The following is a 19,132-nucleotide window of genomic DNA, read 5'->3' on the forward strand; positions in this document are numbered from 1 at the left end:
TCATAAAAACCCCTAGCGGCAAAAAATGGCAGCAGATTTATTTCCCTTTTTTCTGTCCAATCAGAACACATGTTACATCGACCTAGATTCAACTTGACAAATGCAAGCAATGTGGAGAAACAAATATGACATGACTGAGTTCTGTCTAGAAGAAACATTTGAGTATCGCGCTTGGGAAGAGGTTCTAGTTTTCACGATGCATCCGGAAATTACTGAGATCTTTCGAACGATCACTTTTGAAACAAGGTCGCTGTTTGCACTACTAAATCTGATTGCCTCCAATCACGAGTCTTGAACACTCGCATCATGAAAGAGTCGTATTAGAACAGAGGTTACGTGAGAAGATATGACAAGTAACCACTGTGGGAAGAGAATGGTTCTCCCGATAAGTCTCGCAAGGCTTAACCAGGATGCGTGAAATGGTGTTCCTCACGGCAAGTCCTTAAGCACAGTCGTCAGAGACGCAAACTTTGGTCATCATCACACCTCACCGACATGCCTGTTCAACACACAGTATAATAATACAAAAAGGCTTGTTCAATTTTACATACTGATTATGATATTACGTTAAGACCTTGAATTTTGGATTCATTTACACATGCATGTTTCAACATACAGTATAAAAGTACACAGAAATCTTGTTCAATTTTACATCTAATTTTGACATTTCATTAACACGTATATGTTGAGTGTTACATTTGTTTGGACATGCCAGTTGTACATCTGATTATGATATTACGTTAAGACCTTGAGTTTTGTATTTGTTTACACATGTCTATTTGAACACACTGTACAATAACACATATTCAAATTAATCTGGTTAGGACACCATTAGTGCCATTGTGTTACGTATTGTGATGCCCGCTTCATCACACCGTATAATACTTACAAAAAAGGCTTGTTCACTTTTGCATCAACTTTTGACATTACATTACGTTCTGTATTCTGTTCAGTTTTGTATTTGTTTAACCACTTGTTTTTTCAGACCTTAATACTAAGAGTTCTATCTCGTGGTTGAAGACTGTGTGAAACTATACGTTGTTCATTACATAGCGCCAAGATGTTGCATGAGCTGTCCAAGAGGAGAGAAAATAGCTTCAGTTTATTGATTATGTAATTATTTCATTGTTGGTACGAAGAAGGTAATTACATCCAGGAAAATGGTTCCACTAGCAACGTGGTGGTTTGTTGACTACGTATTCAAGAGATAAGTGTGTTTTTGTATTAAGCTGGCAGAGAGGGTCGTATTTATAATATGTTTGGGAATTACTTCCTAGAAAGCTGCAACAACCTAGCTGTAGCCTTCTTCCAGTCATATCAAACTCTCCGAGGTAAATACCCTGTCAATCATTCGTGGTTTGGTCAATCGTTTTAAACTTTGTCAATATCATTATTTCTGCAGCAATGCAAGAAAAACCGTCGTCTGTACGTCCATGCCTCCGATATTAGTGGGATCAAATTTAAGCTGAGTGACATGTCGACGAAGGCAGTCAATTGGCCATAGGCTGAAGAATTCACCGCAAACGAAGCGCTCGATATTGGAGGAGAACGTTTTTGTTCCCTCGCGATCCCATCGACAAATAGTTCAATACGAATTTCAGAAGCTGACACATGGAAACTCTAGTTAGGAAAACTTCACAGTTGTGTTGACTTTTCTAGTTTGGGTGTATGGACGTAGTAGAAGACGGGGCTTATTATGGGATTACGTCCGTCTGTGGGAACAGGATATTGAGGCAATAGATCGAGCAGAGGATTAGACATGGTAAATGGTCCCAGCCAGTGCTCATATATGACCTGGGAAATATTCTTGTGAATCATCACAATCCGACGTCCAAACGTATGATTAGCATCAGTGCAAAACGTATGCATCCGACTTTGAAATTGTCCTATTACCTTTTTAAAGTACTCTTCATCCACCCAGTGGCCCACCCATCTATCACGTAATTAATTGTCCATCCATCATTCGTAAGCTTATTGTATTGCCCTGTTCATAATTCTATCATCTAATCCTCCACCCATCTTCCATAAATCCATCATCCATCCATCCATCCATCGATCTGCATGTCGGCAGTCCCATTTTTCCATCCTTCACTTCCTCTCATTCGTTTCGCTACATCCATTCATTATGTATCATCTATCCATCCTCCATCTGTCAGTTTTTCATGGAATTCCGTCACCCATCTATCCACATGTATGTCTGGCCTCCATCTTTCTGGTTAGATATCCATATATCAACCAACCATCCGTCTATATATCTGGTCATCGAGGCATCCGCTTATACATCACCAAACCCTATCAACTAGTCCTGATAGGGTATTATTAAAATCGGTTATCAGCGATTGTGCTTAATATAGCGAGCTTACAGTGAGCGCCATGCATTGATGAGTTTTGACATGATATCCTCATACGCCTTAGAGAACGCTATGAGGAGCCACACTAACAAGTTGGGGAGCTATAACAAACCTGTAAGACAACGCCATAACCCTGACCTCTGCTCCACAACGGCCACGCACGCCGTCGTTAGTTGCCTTGGATGTTGAGCTCTTTAGTGTAACGTGTTTTGTAACTGACTAACCTGATTGGTTCTGTTTATCCCTTGCTGTATATACATTATATCAGGTTTCTCTATCGCGTTAAGGGCACTGGACTTTTGGTGAGTCAAGTATCTCAGAATGACGCAACGTATTTTTTTGTCCGGAAGATGACACAAACACCATCCTTGACTGTTGCCCCGAGTGTTTGCTTCCTCCTGGCGTTGACTGGCTCTGCTGATGTAGAGGTCACTGTTGCAGAAGCAGCCTGTGAGGATGCTGTAAACATCCTCCGTTTCCTAAAGGGGCGCCTGAAGAGGCAGATCGAGAGTCAGGTGGTGCACAGTTCCACTAATGACCTGCTTATGGACGCTTCTAGTCCTCAAGGCGAATAGCGACCATGCTGTGCACTATATATACTATGGATGTTTTTGCCCTTTTAAGTGTGAAATGTTTGCCTTAACGTTGAATGCCTGTACGGAGTCAATAGAAATGATCTTTCGTGTCACGCCTATGGGTTTAATGGATGTTCCAGATGTAGGCTAAAGTCACATTCTTTCCACCTCATATATGTCGTAGATGAGAGCACTAACCAAGCATGTGACCTCCATAGACATGACATATGTGGTCAATATTTCACATGTATGGAGATAAAAGGCAAGCATGTGACCTCCATAGACATGACATATGTGGTCAATATTTCACATGTATGGAGATAAAAGGCAAGCATGTGCCGGTAACAACCTTTAATTTTTTGATAAATAAACTTAACTAAATTTATGTGTCCTTTGTCAACATGGATATAAGCGGTCAACGCCTCGCTTGTCATCTATCAAAATAAGCATATGTGGAAAACACCTAGTACACGTATGTATGTAGATAATGCTATATACGAGTCCTCTTGAAACACAACGCCCTCACATTAATCCTGGTTTGCCGTGTTTATGTAATGCTTGCGACAAGGCAGTATTTCATCTAGATACTATGATGAATACCACAGCTGTTCCATATGGATGTGTCGAAGGTGCAGGGTAATATTTTTTTCAATATTTTTTAACCCTTCAAACTCACTGTATCCCAATCTAGTACGCCCTGCTCTCAGTCCTTGTCATTCAAGTATTCGAACAGCCACATACCATAATCAGTCACATTATTTTCCCCTCTGGCCGTCTGTATAACCCATTCTGCAATGATAAAGTCTCCTTTTCAATTATAAAGAAACTGTTGGCTTCTATCAAACTTACATATATTCAGAGACTCAATCATGCTTGGTGAGTTGTCAAGCTAGGCTACAAATGACTGTCACAACGTGTTGGACGGATAAGTCATCTCATAGTCCAAGCAGTTAATGCGAGCGACCAAATCACCAATAAGAATTCTTCTATTGGCTTCTGAAGTTTTGTCCATAGATTTTAGGCTCCAACTCTAAAGAGTTCGCTAGTAAATTACCAAGTTAAGCTAGTTCCCATCGGGTTTTTCATCGGGTTTTTCTGTAGTTAAAACTAATTATACGTTATCGCATGTCCCAGAACCTTTACAATCAGTGCCAACGAGCGGTGCCGGGAGAGTCATTTGTCCCCTAAACGGTGATATATTCCATCGGAAGGGTCCCTCTCGCACGGTTCAATCACGATACAATCTTTCAACATGGCCATAAAGTGTTTAACCATGTTAACACTGCCATAAAGTGTTACCGATACACACTAGAACACCAAAACCCGTCACAACATGTTTTAACTCGTCCTTTTGCAAGAGTTATTGCCGCGTCTTCTTCCACTGGCAACAACAGCTCTAAATATCGTCGTCCGCGAGACTGTTCTTATCGCACACAGTTACAGATGGAAAGTCGAATATGTCAGACTTGTCTGTGCTGCAATAATAATGCGAATGATTTTGAATATGGAAGCATGAGTTGTGGTTTATTAGCAATCATACAGTTCGTTGCGTATTTTCACCCTTTGCTTGTTGGATGTCATGATGTGGATACATGTCAGTTTCAAGTGTCGGTTTTCTGTTATCCCTGTATTTGAGTGGAGTATTCTGAGCACATACTCCAAAGGGGACGGGTGCGTCGTAGATTGAAAGACTCAGTGAGACAGGTTTAACGTCATTTTTAGGATTATTCTGCTAATGTCAAGACAAGTATGACCTTTGGACCTTGGATTCCTGTGAGAAATCAAACCCAGGCTTTCGAAGTGTCAGGTCCTTGGTAAGCAAACGGCTACCAAATTTCACACTGTGGGCACGTGGTGGCCAAAATGGCAGACGACGCGATGTTTGTCCAGCTATCAGTTGTGGTTGTTGTAACCAGACTGTACCGATGCTCACGATGCATCAACCACACGAAAGCGTCATGTCGTCACTCCGATCTCAGTATGTAAATGGCGACGGCCTGAACAATTGTCTATATTGTCTATTTTTTTCGAGAAATTGACCACGTAAAACTGGATCACTGTCAATACTTTCCTGTCCTCTGGCCACCGAAACATCTAATAAGACAAGTTATGCACCTTGAAGTGGGTGGGTTGGAGTCCCGATACTGTGGAATTATGTTTGTAGGTTTGTCAGTACCATCCCAGTGCTCAGAGCTTTCATCAAAGTGACAAACATATTAGACGTGTAACCACTTTTGGCGTTCTCCACATATAAGGCTGACATGTCGTGATAGATCTGGAGTACTGCTTAGAACAGCATTAAATCTACTCACTCACTCACTCACTCACTCACTCACTCTCTCTCTCTCACTCTCTCTCTCTCTCTCCAGCCCTGTAGCTTCGTATTACCGTATTGCCGTTGGCTTCGTAAAGAATATTATAACGCTGCATCATACCGCTCACAGTAAATTGATCAGATGAACAGAAACTGCTGTCAGGCTATACCATACCATACAATATGTGCGATGATGAACTGGCCGAACACTTTGTTGCGCGAAATCTGATGAAACCTCTATTTGGCTTGTCAGCTATTCAGCAATATACTGCTACATTGATGTACTGTTATGAGTTTGGCCTAACGTATTTTTCGTATGTATGTCAGTTGTTTCTCATGCATATAATTCATAATCTTCCCGATCAGAGACGCTTTAAGATGGCCATTTTGTTTTTCCTCTCTGTTTACGTCGGTCAAAACCAACTTTGAATAAGAATGCCGTTCTTTAGAGGAAGTCACCAAACGTATATCCTATTGTTAGCAAAATAAAATGAAATTAATCTTAGTACTTAGTACTTAACTATGAGCTAATCAAACACACCAATGTCATATATTCACACAGTCATCAATCGTTTTCTGCGAGTAAATATGATCGAATTTTTGTGTACTTTAAAAAGTGGATGGGCAAACAGTGCCCCATGGGCGAGGATGTCTAGTACATTGTTACCAGTAAGGTTTGTTAATATCCGGTAGACTTAGTGTCATCATCTCAAAAGACATGAAGTAATTAACACATCTCTCATTAATGCTCGCAGAAGTGTACCGGTAAGCCAATGCTGACGGTGGTAATCTGTCACTGTTATTTGTCATGTCGAGCGACAGTAAAACCAACATTAATGTCATCCATCGAAGGAATTTGTTTACGCAGCAATTTAGGCCATCAGATTGTTCTCATTGCCTGACGACACCAACCTCGCCGGACAACATGTCCACGCGTTCCACTGACCGCTGAATCAACAGACCAGCTTAATCTGTACATGGTCTGTCACATTTTAAAGGGGATTGGGTTGATGAACTGATAGTATGTGACGTCATTGGGCGTTCTATTTAATCCTTTCATTAACATGTATTCTAGTTGAAGGTATAACGGGAGACTATTCTGAGGTTGTGAGTTATATTCATTCTACGAAAAGGTTAAAATATCACATTCAATGAGGCAGCATTCACATCAGTTTAAATATAGCAAAAATGATCACAAGGATACCTACATGATTGGAATGACATATGCAAAGTCCTCTTAACCTCCACTCTATGAATAACTACGAGACTGGTATAATATAGTCTGGTTCATAATTATTGAGAATTTTTCTTCTTACTTTGAGCTATCCTAACACCTCAACTGATTCACCGATACTTAAAACTAAGTAATGGTATAAGGGAGGTAACTCATCTTGGCCTACTGAGTATAGTACAATTAGAGTTACCTCCCCTGAATTTGTAGCAGACGTCATTTTCCTCAGCACTGTCAACAATGTCTGCTGAAGATAAAAGAAGGTTGATTTTTGAGTTGTGTAATCAAGGAATTGATGATGTAAATACATTGGCAGAGAGAACAGGAACTCCTCTTTCTACTGTGTATAGGATTAGGAAGAATTTTAAAGAGGGAAAGGATTTTGGGCACCAGAAAGGAGCAGGGAGACCCAGAAAATTGGACTTCTCAGATCGCGTCCGGCTGGGAATTTTAGCGTCTAAAAAGCAAAGGGCAAGCATCTCCAACATCAGGTATGAAATGATAGAAAGGGGATCAACAGTTGTATCAAAATCTACAGTTAGAAGAAATTTTATTGATCTTGGATGGGAGAAAAAGACTGGAATTCCTTCTCCTCTCATGAAACAAGAACATAAAGACAGGCGTGTTGAGTGGTGTTTGGCACATGAAAACTTTGACTGGGAAAATGTGATTTTTACTGATGAAAGCTCAATATGGGTATATCCCGATAATGTGAAAATATGGACAAAGTCTGCGTCAGCACCGTTGTATCGACGACCTAAATACAGCCCAAAGTTTCATCTATGGGGAGGGATATCCTTATTAGGAACGACCCCGCTGTGTGTGTTTGAGGGAAATCTGACAAGTCAACGCTACACTAACATATTAGATAATTTTCTCCTTCCAAGTGCACATGTGTTTTATGGAAATGACTGGATTTTGCAGCTAGATAATGATCCTAAACACACCGCAAAACATGCCAAGCAGTGGTTTCAGGAGAAAAATGTGACTGCATTACCATTTCCTGCATATAGTCCTGACTTAAATCCCATTGAGAACATTTGGGGGATGATGAAGGAATGTGTGAATCCAAAGGGGTTGACAAAAATTGAAGACATGAAGAGAGAAGTGGTCCGATACTGGGACAGCATAACTCACGAGACACTAACCTCTCTGATAGGAAGTATGCCTACCCGTCTTAGACTGTGCCGTGAAGCTCAAGGAGACTTGATAAAATATTAAATTGTTACCTACACAACATGAAAAGGTCAGTTCACTTTCACAATACATTCAATTTTATCTGATTTGTTCTCGTTTAATAATATGAAATGCTTTAGCTATTCTCAATAATTTTGAACCATACTGTATGCTTTCAGATTTACGGTGGTTATTCGATGTTTGACTCTCTGATATGTCAGAAATTTTAGGACAACCATTTTTAAAGGTGAATACATGTGGAAATATATCCATTATTATTCAGATGATAGGTAGCAAATACGTCTGTGAGAGTACGTGTGTCATCACAGATTTTTATTCCCTGCAAAGCGTTTTGCGGGGTGTATTAAAATGCACCCCGTCCATCCGTGCACACTAATCTTTTATCTATCAGTGAGTGCAGCCAAGGATGAGCGTGCCTTTTGTCCTGGCGTCTTATATCACTGACTAGACTTGGCGAGTACAGAGGTAGATGTCCTAGGCTAAAGATTACAACGGTTAAAAAGTAACTAAAATTACTTGGTGCTCCTGTTTCAATGAACCGATCAATCTTTTGTTTCGAAAGTGCCAAAGAGCGATGGATCGTATGATCGTGATAGAAGACAATACCATTCCTACAGCATCGAAAAAAAACCTCGTTCCCATATGCCAAGTTTTGATGAAACGGAATTCGAAAAAGAAGTAATTAACTTTGTTGTAGTAATATTGATATCTTGTGATGTTGTGGACCTCTAAACCTTTCTGTGGTTGTGGATCAATGGGATCAATGTCTCCCAGACATACAACACACATTTTTTTCTGCTTCGAGATATCGGAATTATATTTTTCAGTTGTAAAACCTACTCCCTCAACACAGGTACCGTTTACGAATTCTGAAAACACTCACCACATCCCTTGTTTGAGAATTCTTGATTTCTTTCTTGACTACGGAGAAAAAGCGACTGGTTTTGATACGATAAGGCTTACAATACTAACCATGCAGAAACAAGGAACTGTTGTCAAAAAACATCCTTAAAAGCCCTTGAACTGCTTGGCGTAGACATCAACTGCGCGTGCGCTAAAAACTTATTTCCGGTATCAGTAGTGGTGCCTCATTGATCTCGTAAGAGGTGGATCTCCTTTACAGACTGCTTCCACTCTGCTTGACAATCTCTCGTTAAATTGCAATACCCCTGCATTTTTTTCAGCAATGATTTAAAAGGAGGGTTTGATGTAATTGTTTATCTGTTCCACATCACAAAATAGGAAATGTTCACTTGGCTTCCGGAGTTGAATATGGCGCCCTCTGGCATCAGGGGAAGTAATCGGGCAGATAGTTCCTCTATTTAGGTTCAGGAAGCATTGTGATATGAAGCTGACATCCATGGTTCTTTACACGGCTTCAAGTTTGACGTTTCATCTGCATCTTTTAACAACTCCGTGCCTCGGGTAGCGAGCAAGCCATAAGGCAGGGTAATAAAGTAGTTGTCCTCTGAGGCTCTGGGCAGAAGCCGCTTGCCTCAATTCTGCTTTTCATGTTTTCATTCAGTTCTTTTTATTCCGCCTGCGGACATATCTGATTAGTGAGGACAAAAACAGTTTCAGATACTGATGTGACCATTTCGGTATTCATTGAAAGCCACCATACATTCTAATGACTACATTACTGATATTCACCAGTTTACTGAGTACTTCTATCTCTGGTGAACTGAAGAAGGAATTCGATTTGCTTATACATTGAAATTAGCCATAATACGTTGGTCCTAACTGTACAGACGAGATGTCATATTCCCCATCCAGGACACTGCTCTGTCGTTCTTTCATCTGATGTGAGAAGCACGAATGGAGTACAAAGGTTCAATAACAGCCCAGATTGATGAATTAGAATACCCTCTAGCCACTGCAAGGAGACGTTACATCATTTATCTGGTTTGGGCAGAAGTCTCTCAGTCGCTTTAAATCCTATGGTTACTATGGAGTCCTTGGCAGCTGAAGAATAATATGACCGTGCGTGGTGAAGTGTTAATAATCGCCATCTATCATGAGCTTTAATACTGGGGTCCATGAAATTCCCGAATTGGTTAAATGTTATTAGAGTCAGTGTAGTTTCAGATAGACAGGAAACCGAACCACCACCCTTCTACACACAATGACAGGCGTAAAGAACTCGAGTTAATTCATCTTTTACTTTAAACTTAAAACGTTCCCAAACTACCCTGTAGGCATCATACCTGCATCTTGTGGCAATCTTGTTAGACAAAAAATCACCATGGTCATTGTTAAAGGTCATAAGGGACACTTGTATTTCAGTCACTGTCGAGTGGTTGACTGAAAAAAGTTCGATTTTTGTAGTTTTCGCCTACGCTGTGACGCTGTCAGGGCTTGTCTGTCCTGTTTCTGTGGAAGAAATCAGCTGAAATTCAAGCTGACATGGTTTTGTTGTGCCAAGTAGCAGATCAGAGCACATGTGTCGCAATGGTATCTTGTACTGAGTTGTCGTTTTTAGAACTTTCGAACAGCCTAGGTGCACATATGTCAGAGGGTGTTTCTTGTGTAAGAGGAACTGGGATAAAATACGAACAGATTGTCTGAGAAATTTGACTACAATCTTTCTTTCATACCTTTCATCGATTTGTTCTTTCTTCTTGTTGGAATTCCGTAAATATTTCATGTTAAAGACTAGTGAACTCAGGCCAGATGTTACAAAAACAAAAGAGAAATTTTAGACGACATCTGATGAGCTTCTCGCAGTATGAGGCCAACATCACCTGTGGGTATACTCGGCATGTATGTCATGTATATGCTAGTGTAACTGTGATATATATATATATATATTGCCATGACCATTTATAAAAATACACAATTTTGTTTATTTGTTACAGGTTGCATACTCCGATGTTTACGTGTCTCTTAATGCCCGGATGTCTACCGAGGGCGCCGCCATGGCCCACGTGATCGGCGAGTACAACATGCCTCAGACGGTAGTGTTAATTCAGGACAAGTTTCTCAATGATGGATTCCTGACAGGGTTTGAATCTGCTGGAAAGGGTACAGACATTGGTTCCTTTAAGTACGAGGTGATATGGGACACCATCACGGATGATAATCTGGAGAGAATGCTCACGGAACTATCTATCACAGGTTGGAAAATCATCGTACTCCACTGCTCCCCGAAACTTATGCAGACTGTCGTTCATGGCGCCATAAAGTACCGGTTTTTTGGCACTGGGCATGCCTGGTTCATGACTGAAAAAGCCTACACAGATAGTCCAGAAATCTTATCCTCCCTCCCAGAGGGACTTCTGTCTTTCCAGAGTTACAGCCTGACGGGGATCTCGGGTGTCCTCCTCAGCGCTCTAAAGACTATTGCCCATGCGTGCCTTTGTCAGCTCAGTGAGCTGCGTTCATTTATGGATGCAATCCCTCTTGTGAATAGTTCTGATTCCTGTCCAGTTCTAGAACCTCAGCTCGCCACAAATCAACTCCTAATGAGGTGAGGTCTATAGCTTGCAGCCACTAATATGTCCAATAAGGAATGAAAGACGTAACAGTAATATCACATGTTGCACCGACATTATGACCCTGAGTGGTCTTCCTACCAGATTACCCAGTCTTGGGGTCACTGGATTTATGTCAACCGCAAACAGATTATTTCTCCATATCAGTGGATAAATTATTCGCAAAGTTGCCGTTTATTTACATCCACAACTTCATAATTACACACTTTACATAATCATTTTCCGTGAAAGGTGCACCGACGCGGCTTTTTATCACAAACAATTTCCAAACATCATCATATTTACCAAACACTATTTAGTTATTTAACATATTTGAAGAATTTCAGCACTACTCCAGACCGTCTGAAGGGTAAGCTTCCCTTATGACTAACCTGAGTATGGCTCTATCCTTCTGCTTGTCAGTGCAGGATTTGTTTGATGCGCTGAAACTCGTAGCAGATGACGCAGTGTAATTCAGTGATCAAACGCACGCCATCCATTTTCATGCAACAAATTCAACGGATACCTACAGCTGACTCTGCTCTGCTAATAACTATTTCACATAATCGACTTGCGTTGCCATTACAGGAATGTCAGCTTACTCTAATTGTAGTTTCACTAAATCTATTATAACATTCCTGAGGGTGATGCACAGTGACGCATACACCTGTGGAAACGGATGATGATGTGCAAACACTCTCCGTCACATCTCACTGGACTCTTACGTCAGAGGAAAGAATTATTCTGATCTTATTTCATGCACTTTGGATTTACACGTTAATGTGGATCATGTTGTTTGCTCAGATGACAAGATTCTGTTAGGTAACGTTAAACCATGGCAGATACAGATTCGTCCATCAAACAACCGGTCATACATTTGGATATGTTGAATATGAAGGTAAGTGCTATACAGGCGTGAATGACAGTGATTTGGGTTCAATCCTAATTTTGAACTGTAACAGTTATACTACGGCGTGCTTGCTTAATGTTAGAGGAAAGTGATGTAGGACTCTTTTTGAGAATCCTTATAGCACTTGCTTCGAACTCACAAACAACTGCAGTGGTGCTCAATCTTGAAGTTTTATGTTAATGTCATGTCATTGTAACATTTTAGAAGTGTAACTGAATATGGACCAATCATGCTATCAAATATGCACATACCCCATCGTTCGATGCTAGTCTATGTGTTTCAGGGTACAGCACGCAGATGCAATGATACAAGCGTCATTGCAGGTTCCTACGACACATTCTAATCCACGAACTCGAAGAAGATTGAATCAAACTGAAAAACAAGAATAAACTTTTTTAACCAACTACAAGAACGTTTTTCTTGGTGGCTTTTTAAAAGACATTTGATCCCTTTGAAGTGTGCTTAAAAGGAAAGTATGAAAGAAACTCGACTTTCTTAAAAGCCACGACCTTAATTCAACATCTAGACGAGGACAAAGCGGTGATTCGTCCGCGGGCAATATCAGATATCCACCTCTGGTGACCTCATCGTAGGCTAATATTTACTTAACGATGCTAGTATAGCAACATAGACAGTTATTGTGTTTAACAACGACGAACTGAACATAACATGGTATCACCGAAGAGTTTAACCTCGGACACTTTAAACTCATTTTTTTGTATAGTGTTCAAGTGAATTTATTCTATATATTTCAAGGCATATCTAAACTAACCATTTAGAACAATGCCTAAACTCTCCTCAATTGATACAATGTCAGAACTGATAGCATATCAAAACTGAACAACAGAATGCTTCAAGATTCTGTCAAGTGGTAGAATATCAAAATGGAAGATGTCAATGGAATAGTTTAGTCTCCGCCATGTATTCACTTCCGTCAATTTGTAGAATACCAAAATTAAAGATATGAAGATTAAAGATGTTGAACGGACACATTCCATGCGAAAACAAAGTTGTCTGTCTAAACACAATGGTCATCTTATGATTAGTGTTGATATTAAAATCATACAATACGTATAAACTAGCTAAATATACAGCACTAAAATGGGCTTTTTTCAGAAAGGTAAGTATAATGTTATAATATAATTATATGATATGAAAATAATGCGATGTACGCACATGAGATGAGCATTAACTTCCTGCTTTTACTTTAGCCAGTCGTTTTTAATTCTACTGAAGCCATATGCAGACTAGTATCTGATGTACAAAGTAAAAGTAGACTGCAACTATGATAACCTGTCCTGCAAAGCAAGTACACGGTTCCACATTACAAAGTACGGCCGCAACTGTGTCGTCTTTTTATCCTTATCTCTAAATCTCAGAGGTGCCATTTTCCTGCTTCAAGATCCTGTCAAGTGGTAGAATATCAAAATGGAAGATGTCAATGGAATAGTTTAGTCTCCGCCATGTATTCACTTCCGTCAATTTGTAGAATACCAAAATTAAAGATATGAAGATTAAAGATGTTGAACGGACACATTCCATGCGAAAACAAAGTTGTCTGTCTAAACACAATGGTCATCTTATGATTAGTGTTGATATTAAAATCATACAATACATATAAACTAGCTAAATATACAGCACTAAAATGGGCTTTTTTCGTCGTGTCGTCTTTTTATCCTTATCTCTAAATCTCAGAGGTGCCATTTCCCCTAACTATGTAAAGCAAGTCGGCTTCATATTTGTTCTCTCTTTTGAAGGAATCTAGCGTCACCTTACAACTGTGAAAATGCTAGCAGCTCTCAAGTGAGGTCGCCATCTGACGTTCCCAGCCTCGACGACGTCGCCTTCCACCTTTACAACCTACGAGAAAACCCAAGGACAGAGATGGTCTGGAACAGCGTTGGCTACATAACTGCCACTGGCGTCACAGATCTCAAGACGGTTCTCTGGCCAGGAAGAACTATCTATGGTCCGGCTTCCCATACGGACAAAACATACAGGGTGGTCACCCGACCTGCGAAACCTTTTGTGTTCATTGAAGGTCCAGTTGAGCATCCATCAGAGTGTTTTGCGGATCAGCCTTGTATTGAAATATTTGATAATTCCCCTAGTGCAATAGCTTCTGTGATAGAGACCTTCCTAACCACCAAGGGATACAACAGGACTAATTACCGTGTTCATTGCTGCAAAGGTTTAGCATTGGATTTACTGGACAAGCTTGCAGTGGATCTCAATTTTGAGTATGTGATCTATTTTCTGAATGACACCGATTATGGAACGTATAAGAATGGTCAGTGGTCGGGCATGGTGTCTGATATAGTAAATGGCGCCGCCGACCTCGTGGTTGGAGCATTTAGTGTAACATCGGAGCGTCTTTCTGTCATGTCCTTCACCGAACCCTACTTCCAGAATGACTTCGCTATGGTGACAAGTGCTAGTGGTAGGTCGACATCCATATGGGCATTCCTCAGTCCCTTTTCACCGGAGGTATGGATCTGTATACTTGTGAGTTCTGTCGTAGCAGGGATAGCTACTTCAACGTTAGAGTGGTTTAGCCCCTTTGGTCTCAACCCCAGGGGCAGGAGAAGGGACAAGAACTACACGCTGGGGTCGGGGTTGTTGATGGTGTGGGTGCTTGTGACGGGGCACACCATCAACGTCAAGGCGCCCAAGAGCTGGCCAGGGAAGGTCATACAGAATGTGTGGGCAGGCCTGGCTATCTTCATAATGACCAGTTACACGGCTAACCTGGCCGCATATCTGGCTGGTCAGTCCGCTGTTGTTATGATCAGGAGCATATTTGACTCAAAGGTGAGTAACCGTATCAACATGTATTGAAAATGATCTACATGTGTTTATAATAAGTTCAAACAAATTCCCCATCCCGGATAATACTGTCTAAGTAACGTATAGCTTGAAATACTTTCGGGATTGATTATCGTTCGGGATTCGAACCCACACATCCCGAGTCTGGCAGCCCATCGACAGCGCGCAAACTGCAACTACCACAAGTATTTAAGTTGCCAACTGATAGTCTATATCAGGTACTTCAGCCTCCCCTCTGACAAGTGTAAAATGGCATGCGTCGTAAGTTGTGATTGCAAAATGCGTTTTAGAAGATTGAGTGCCGAGAAGGTGCAATCTCAATTTGTCAAATATTAAATGTTATCCACACTACTACTTCTTTCAAAACGCATAGTGTGTTCACATACATAATATGCATATGCTGTATATTCCCAATTACAAAATCCCTTTATGTGGATTCACCACAATAGGTCCGCTATCGAATCAGGCGTATTTATTTCTTTACGGGAACGGTGCTGTGACTAGTAGTTAAGGTGTTCCTCCTCACTGTGAACTCCCGGGTTCGGTTTTACTATTGTGCTACGTGTTAACAGTATATGATGGAGCACAAAACGCACTCTGTTCCACGAAGTACGATGAATTGGTATCTAAAACGTCCAACCGAGTCAGGCTCAATCAGGAGTTTAATCCAGCTGATTGGATCCCAGTTCTACTCCGGAGAGGGTCAGTGGGATAGACTATACGAAGGCCCCAGTTACAATTTGTGAAGTCCGGGTGTCACCAGGCCATAGGAATATGCGACGTAAGAGCATACTCACTCACTCACTCACTCCCGAGTCTCCACGGGCCCTCGACCTTTTGCACTATAAATCCTGAAGTGTATGAAATGATAAGAAATTCACATTCCTCTCAGCTGACTAAATACTACCACCCAGTATCCGAACTGTTCCATGAACAAACATGGACTAACATGATCCTTATTTGGTCAAATACGATAGCATTTTTAATGTTGCCTATAATCTGGAACGAAAATGCGATTCTATACCACAAACCGTGAAATAATTGCGCCATAATTGACGAGTACATTATTCTAGTAAGAAGAAGTCTTCGGCTAGTCAATATTCTTGAGGAGATATAAACTTCTTGAACGGGAAGATGAGACACGGGTCAGAGGTAGGCAATAGATTCAGTCAGATTAGATATTGACAAGTATTTAACTACTACTGCTGGAAATCAAGAATTTGTGTGTGAGGAAAGATTAGTTGAAATGGCAGCTATTAACTCCAGTCTTGCCTCTTCCTAAATTACGTGTACGTACAGATGTCAAATTGGTCAGTTCCGTGCGCCGAACCTAGTCTTACCGTCATCTTCCAGAGATAAACGGTTCCTCGCTGCCATAAGCATTAACTCCTAATTCTGTCTCAATGGACTACACAATGCGCTCTCTTGATTGGTCCCGAAACAGTGTGCCGGTGAATGTATTTACTGTGGTACTGCCATTGAGTGTACGAACTCGGGTATTTTTATTGCCTGCTGGAAAATAAACCCTTGCCTTCACTTGGGGATTCGGAAAATATTGACCTAGACCTTACAGAAACGTTCATGCTTTTCATGAAAGCTTAAGACGATTCTGTTTCATGTCTTTCACACTTCGGGGCGCAGTGTGCATATGAATAACAATCTCAGAATAAACATGGCTCCGTTTACAAGATGTCGGCTAGACAGGTGCATACTTTTCGAAGTCTCTCTGCTCGATATGGTGCATGTGAAGAGGTCCCAGCTGGATCATGTCTGGCCCTTGCACAGTCCTTAGGATCTCAGTCGGGGTAGGAGCGTCTAGCTGATTCATCTTCCGCGCTTGGGCCAAGTGAGAAAGGAGGATCGCATTGCAAAACTAAATATTGAATTTTTTGCTGTTGAATAAAATTGCTACTTCTAGAAAGGTTTTGATGAAACGTTATCCCCGCTGCATATGTCAGTGGAGCCAGGTGGCATGGTATTCCGGTTCTATCACAATATTCAAATCACATAGGAATAGGTGAGATCTTGCTTGACATGCTGTACTTATTTCTTCGTTGTGTTAGAAGGCACGACTACCATTGCACCGAATGTAACCACCACTTCAAGGCTGTTTATCACCAGTGCTTGCGGACTGTAGTCGATATGGCCCAAAACATATTAACAAACTCAATCAATACATTTTGGTTTATGAAGGATTAAGTCAACGAATATCTCAATTCTTTACTCAGTTGAATTCGAAGACGAAATATTTGTCAAACCCACGTCATATTTACCATAGCTAATACGGTACAAATATTTGCCAGTTTCCGAGATGCAAATCAAGCAGCTTGAACTATTTGCTTTTTACATAAGTCCAAAGCACTTGGGATACTCTTTTTACAATGGGAGATCGAATGAATCTCCGTTCCCTTATGTAAATAGTTGTCAAGCGCAGGGTCTGAGTTACAAAAGCCGGAGTTGTGGCTTAAACCCATCTAGACCTGAGTTCAGAAGGAGGACTAATGAACTGGGACAGCAGAGATGAGCGTATGCAGGAGAGGGGGGAAGCATATCGTAAGATGTTTTGGTGGGTATTTGGCAATTGAGGATGCGCTGGCGGCAGGAAATATTAGCAAAGATCAGAATGGGTACGGTACTGGAGTATGCACGGATAGCTGGTTTCAAGGAAGACGGCAGATTGTATGCTCAAGGAATGGCAATGGGTAGCATGATGTGTATTTACTAGTAATTAATGCTAAGTAGGGTGGAAGGGATCTTTGTAGAACAAAGGCGTAGCTATCACTATTACAAAAAGCTCGGGGTTACACATGATTGTTGCTTAAAAGGTTGGACAAGCTCTCAATACTATCCAAATGCAAAACTTTGCAACCCATGGGGCTTACACGAACAAACTAGAGTGCGGATGTGTGACAGGATTTAGAAAGCATTGTAATAAAGGCTATTGCGAGCCTAGTTTAACACGGGGATTCAAGGAAGTGAATGATAGAAGGGGGTCTTCATTGAAGCGTGTAGGGAAAGATATAAAGGGGGATTGGCAGAGCACTACTGGCAGTGTTTGAAAGAGCGTAGTGCAGGAAGGGTACAAGATGTATGTATGGTAGAGTTCACAGGATTGGCGGGGTGAGAGGTACAGGAAAGAACACATAAGAGGTCGACTACTGAGTCAGAAGTCGATATGTGAAAAGAGAATCGGGCATATAGACCTATCCCATCCATAACACTTCAGCAGTGATGAATGGCCGGTCTTTGATCCTAAATACCTAGTCAGTGTCAATAGTTTGTGATGCCATGTTTGATTGTGGTTGATGTGTATAGCACCAGTGATATGAAGGGAAGCTTGAAGACTCTAAGCGATCACATGAGAGCTAAGCTCGAAATGTCCATTAGTAATTACTCCAGCTGAGCTGAAATATGTTCGTCAGAGATTGTATCAACAATTTGGACTTCTGATAAGCATGATTTAAGTGTCAATAAAACGTCACATGGGGATTAGACTGTCTCTGGGGACTATCAATGTATGGTTATTGCATCCGATTTTACATATTTCAAACACCACTGGGCATTACATATGTAAATTGAAACAAAAATACCATCGCGTGAATAATGTGAATGGACGAGTTGGGTTCGCTCAGTGTGGGCTGTATCATAAATTTTCTTGGAAACGAGCTGTAACGTTTTCTGAATTCCAGCCAATTTGGTTGTGACAGGGGCAAGGTAAGTTAGGGACAGGTTTAAGTTCACCAATTCGGGAACTTCAGATATAAGTATTAATTGATAGGGACTAATAACCAAAGGAACATATTGAAATCTTCAACAGATTACGTTTATCTTTATAATATTTTCCGCCGTTTATGTTTGATATCAGGTCATTTTGGGGATAACTTAGTTACATGGAGGTACAATCTCCAGTGACACATGCATTTAGCATTTTGAATAAACCAACAAATACAGGCATACTGCTTACAAACCAAGGATCTTGACAAAGTTTTTGTTCGAACAACTTGTTCGCACTTCTCAGGCAAGCCTTCCTCGGTTCCATGCAGAATGGTTTATTACGACAGATACGTTCATGCAGCACACCAGTGGACCCCTCCACTTACTTTGAGTTTTGTCATAGACATAAGGGTCAGATGCGATGTTCGCTCAAATACACAGAGATGAGACTCACCGAAGAGACTAAATTAACGATCGCTGATAAAATTTCAACCAAGAATTCCATCTTATGTAATGATTATGTATACAGCCGGTCTGTAGT

General features: G+C 40.9%; 1 protein-coding gene across 1 annotated transcript in view; it reads left to right on the forward strand.

Annotated features, from left to right (window-relative positions):
• The window catches only part of LOC137290913 (glutamate receptor ionotropic, NMDA 3A-like), a 93,164-nt gene that overhangs the window by 34,405 nt on the left and 39,627 nt on the right, over positions 1-19,132 (forward strand). The window contains exons 2-3 of the mRNA XM_067822116.1: positions 10,527-11,137; positions 13,809-14,862. Coding sequence (XP_067678217.1) covers positions 10,527-11,137; positions 13,809-14,862 — 1,665 coding nt within the window. The remainder of the gene's footprint in view (positions 1-10,526; positions 11,138-13,808; positions 14,863-19,132) is intronic.

The sequence above is a fragment of the Haliotis asinina genome, chromosome 7, assembly GCF_037392515.1.
Source record: "Haliotis asinina isolate JCU_RB_2024 chromosome 7, JCU_Hal_asi_v2, whole genome shotgun sequence".
In the NCBI taxonomy this organism is placed as follows: domain Eukaryota; kingdom Metazoa; phylum Mollusca; class Gastropoda; order Lepetellida; family Haliotidae; genus Haliotis; species Haliotis asinina.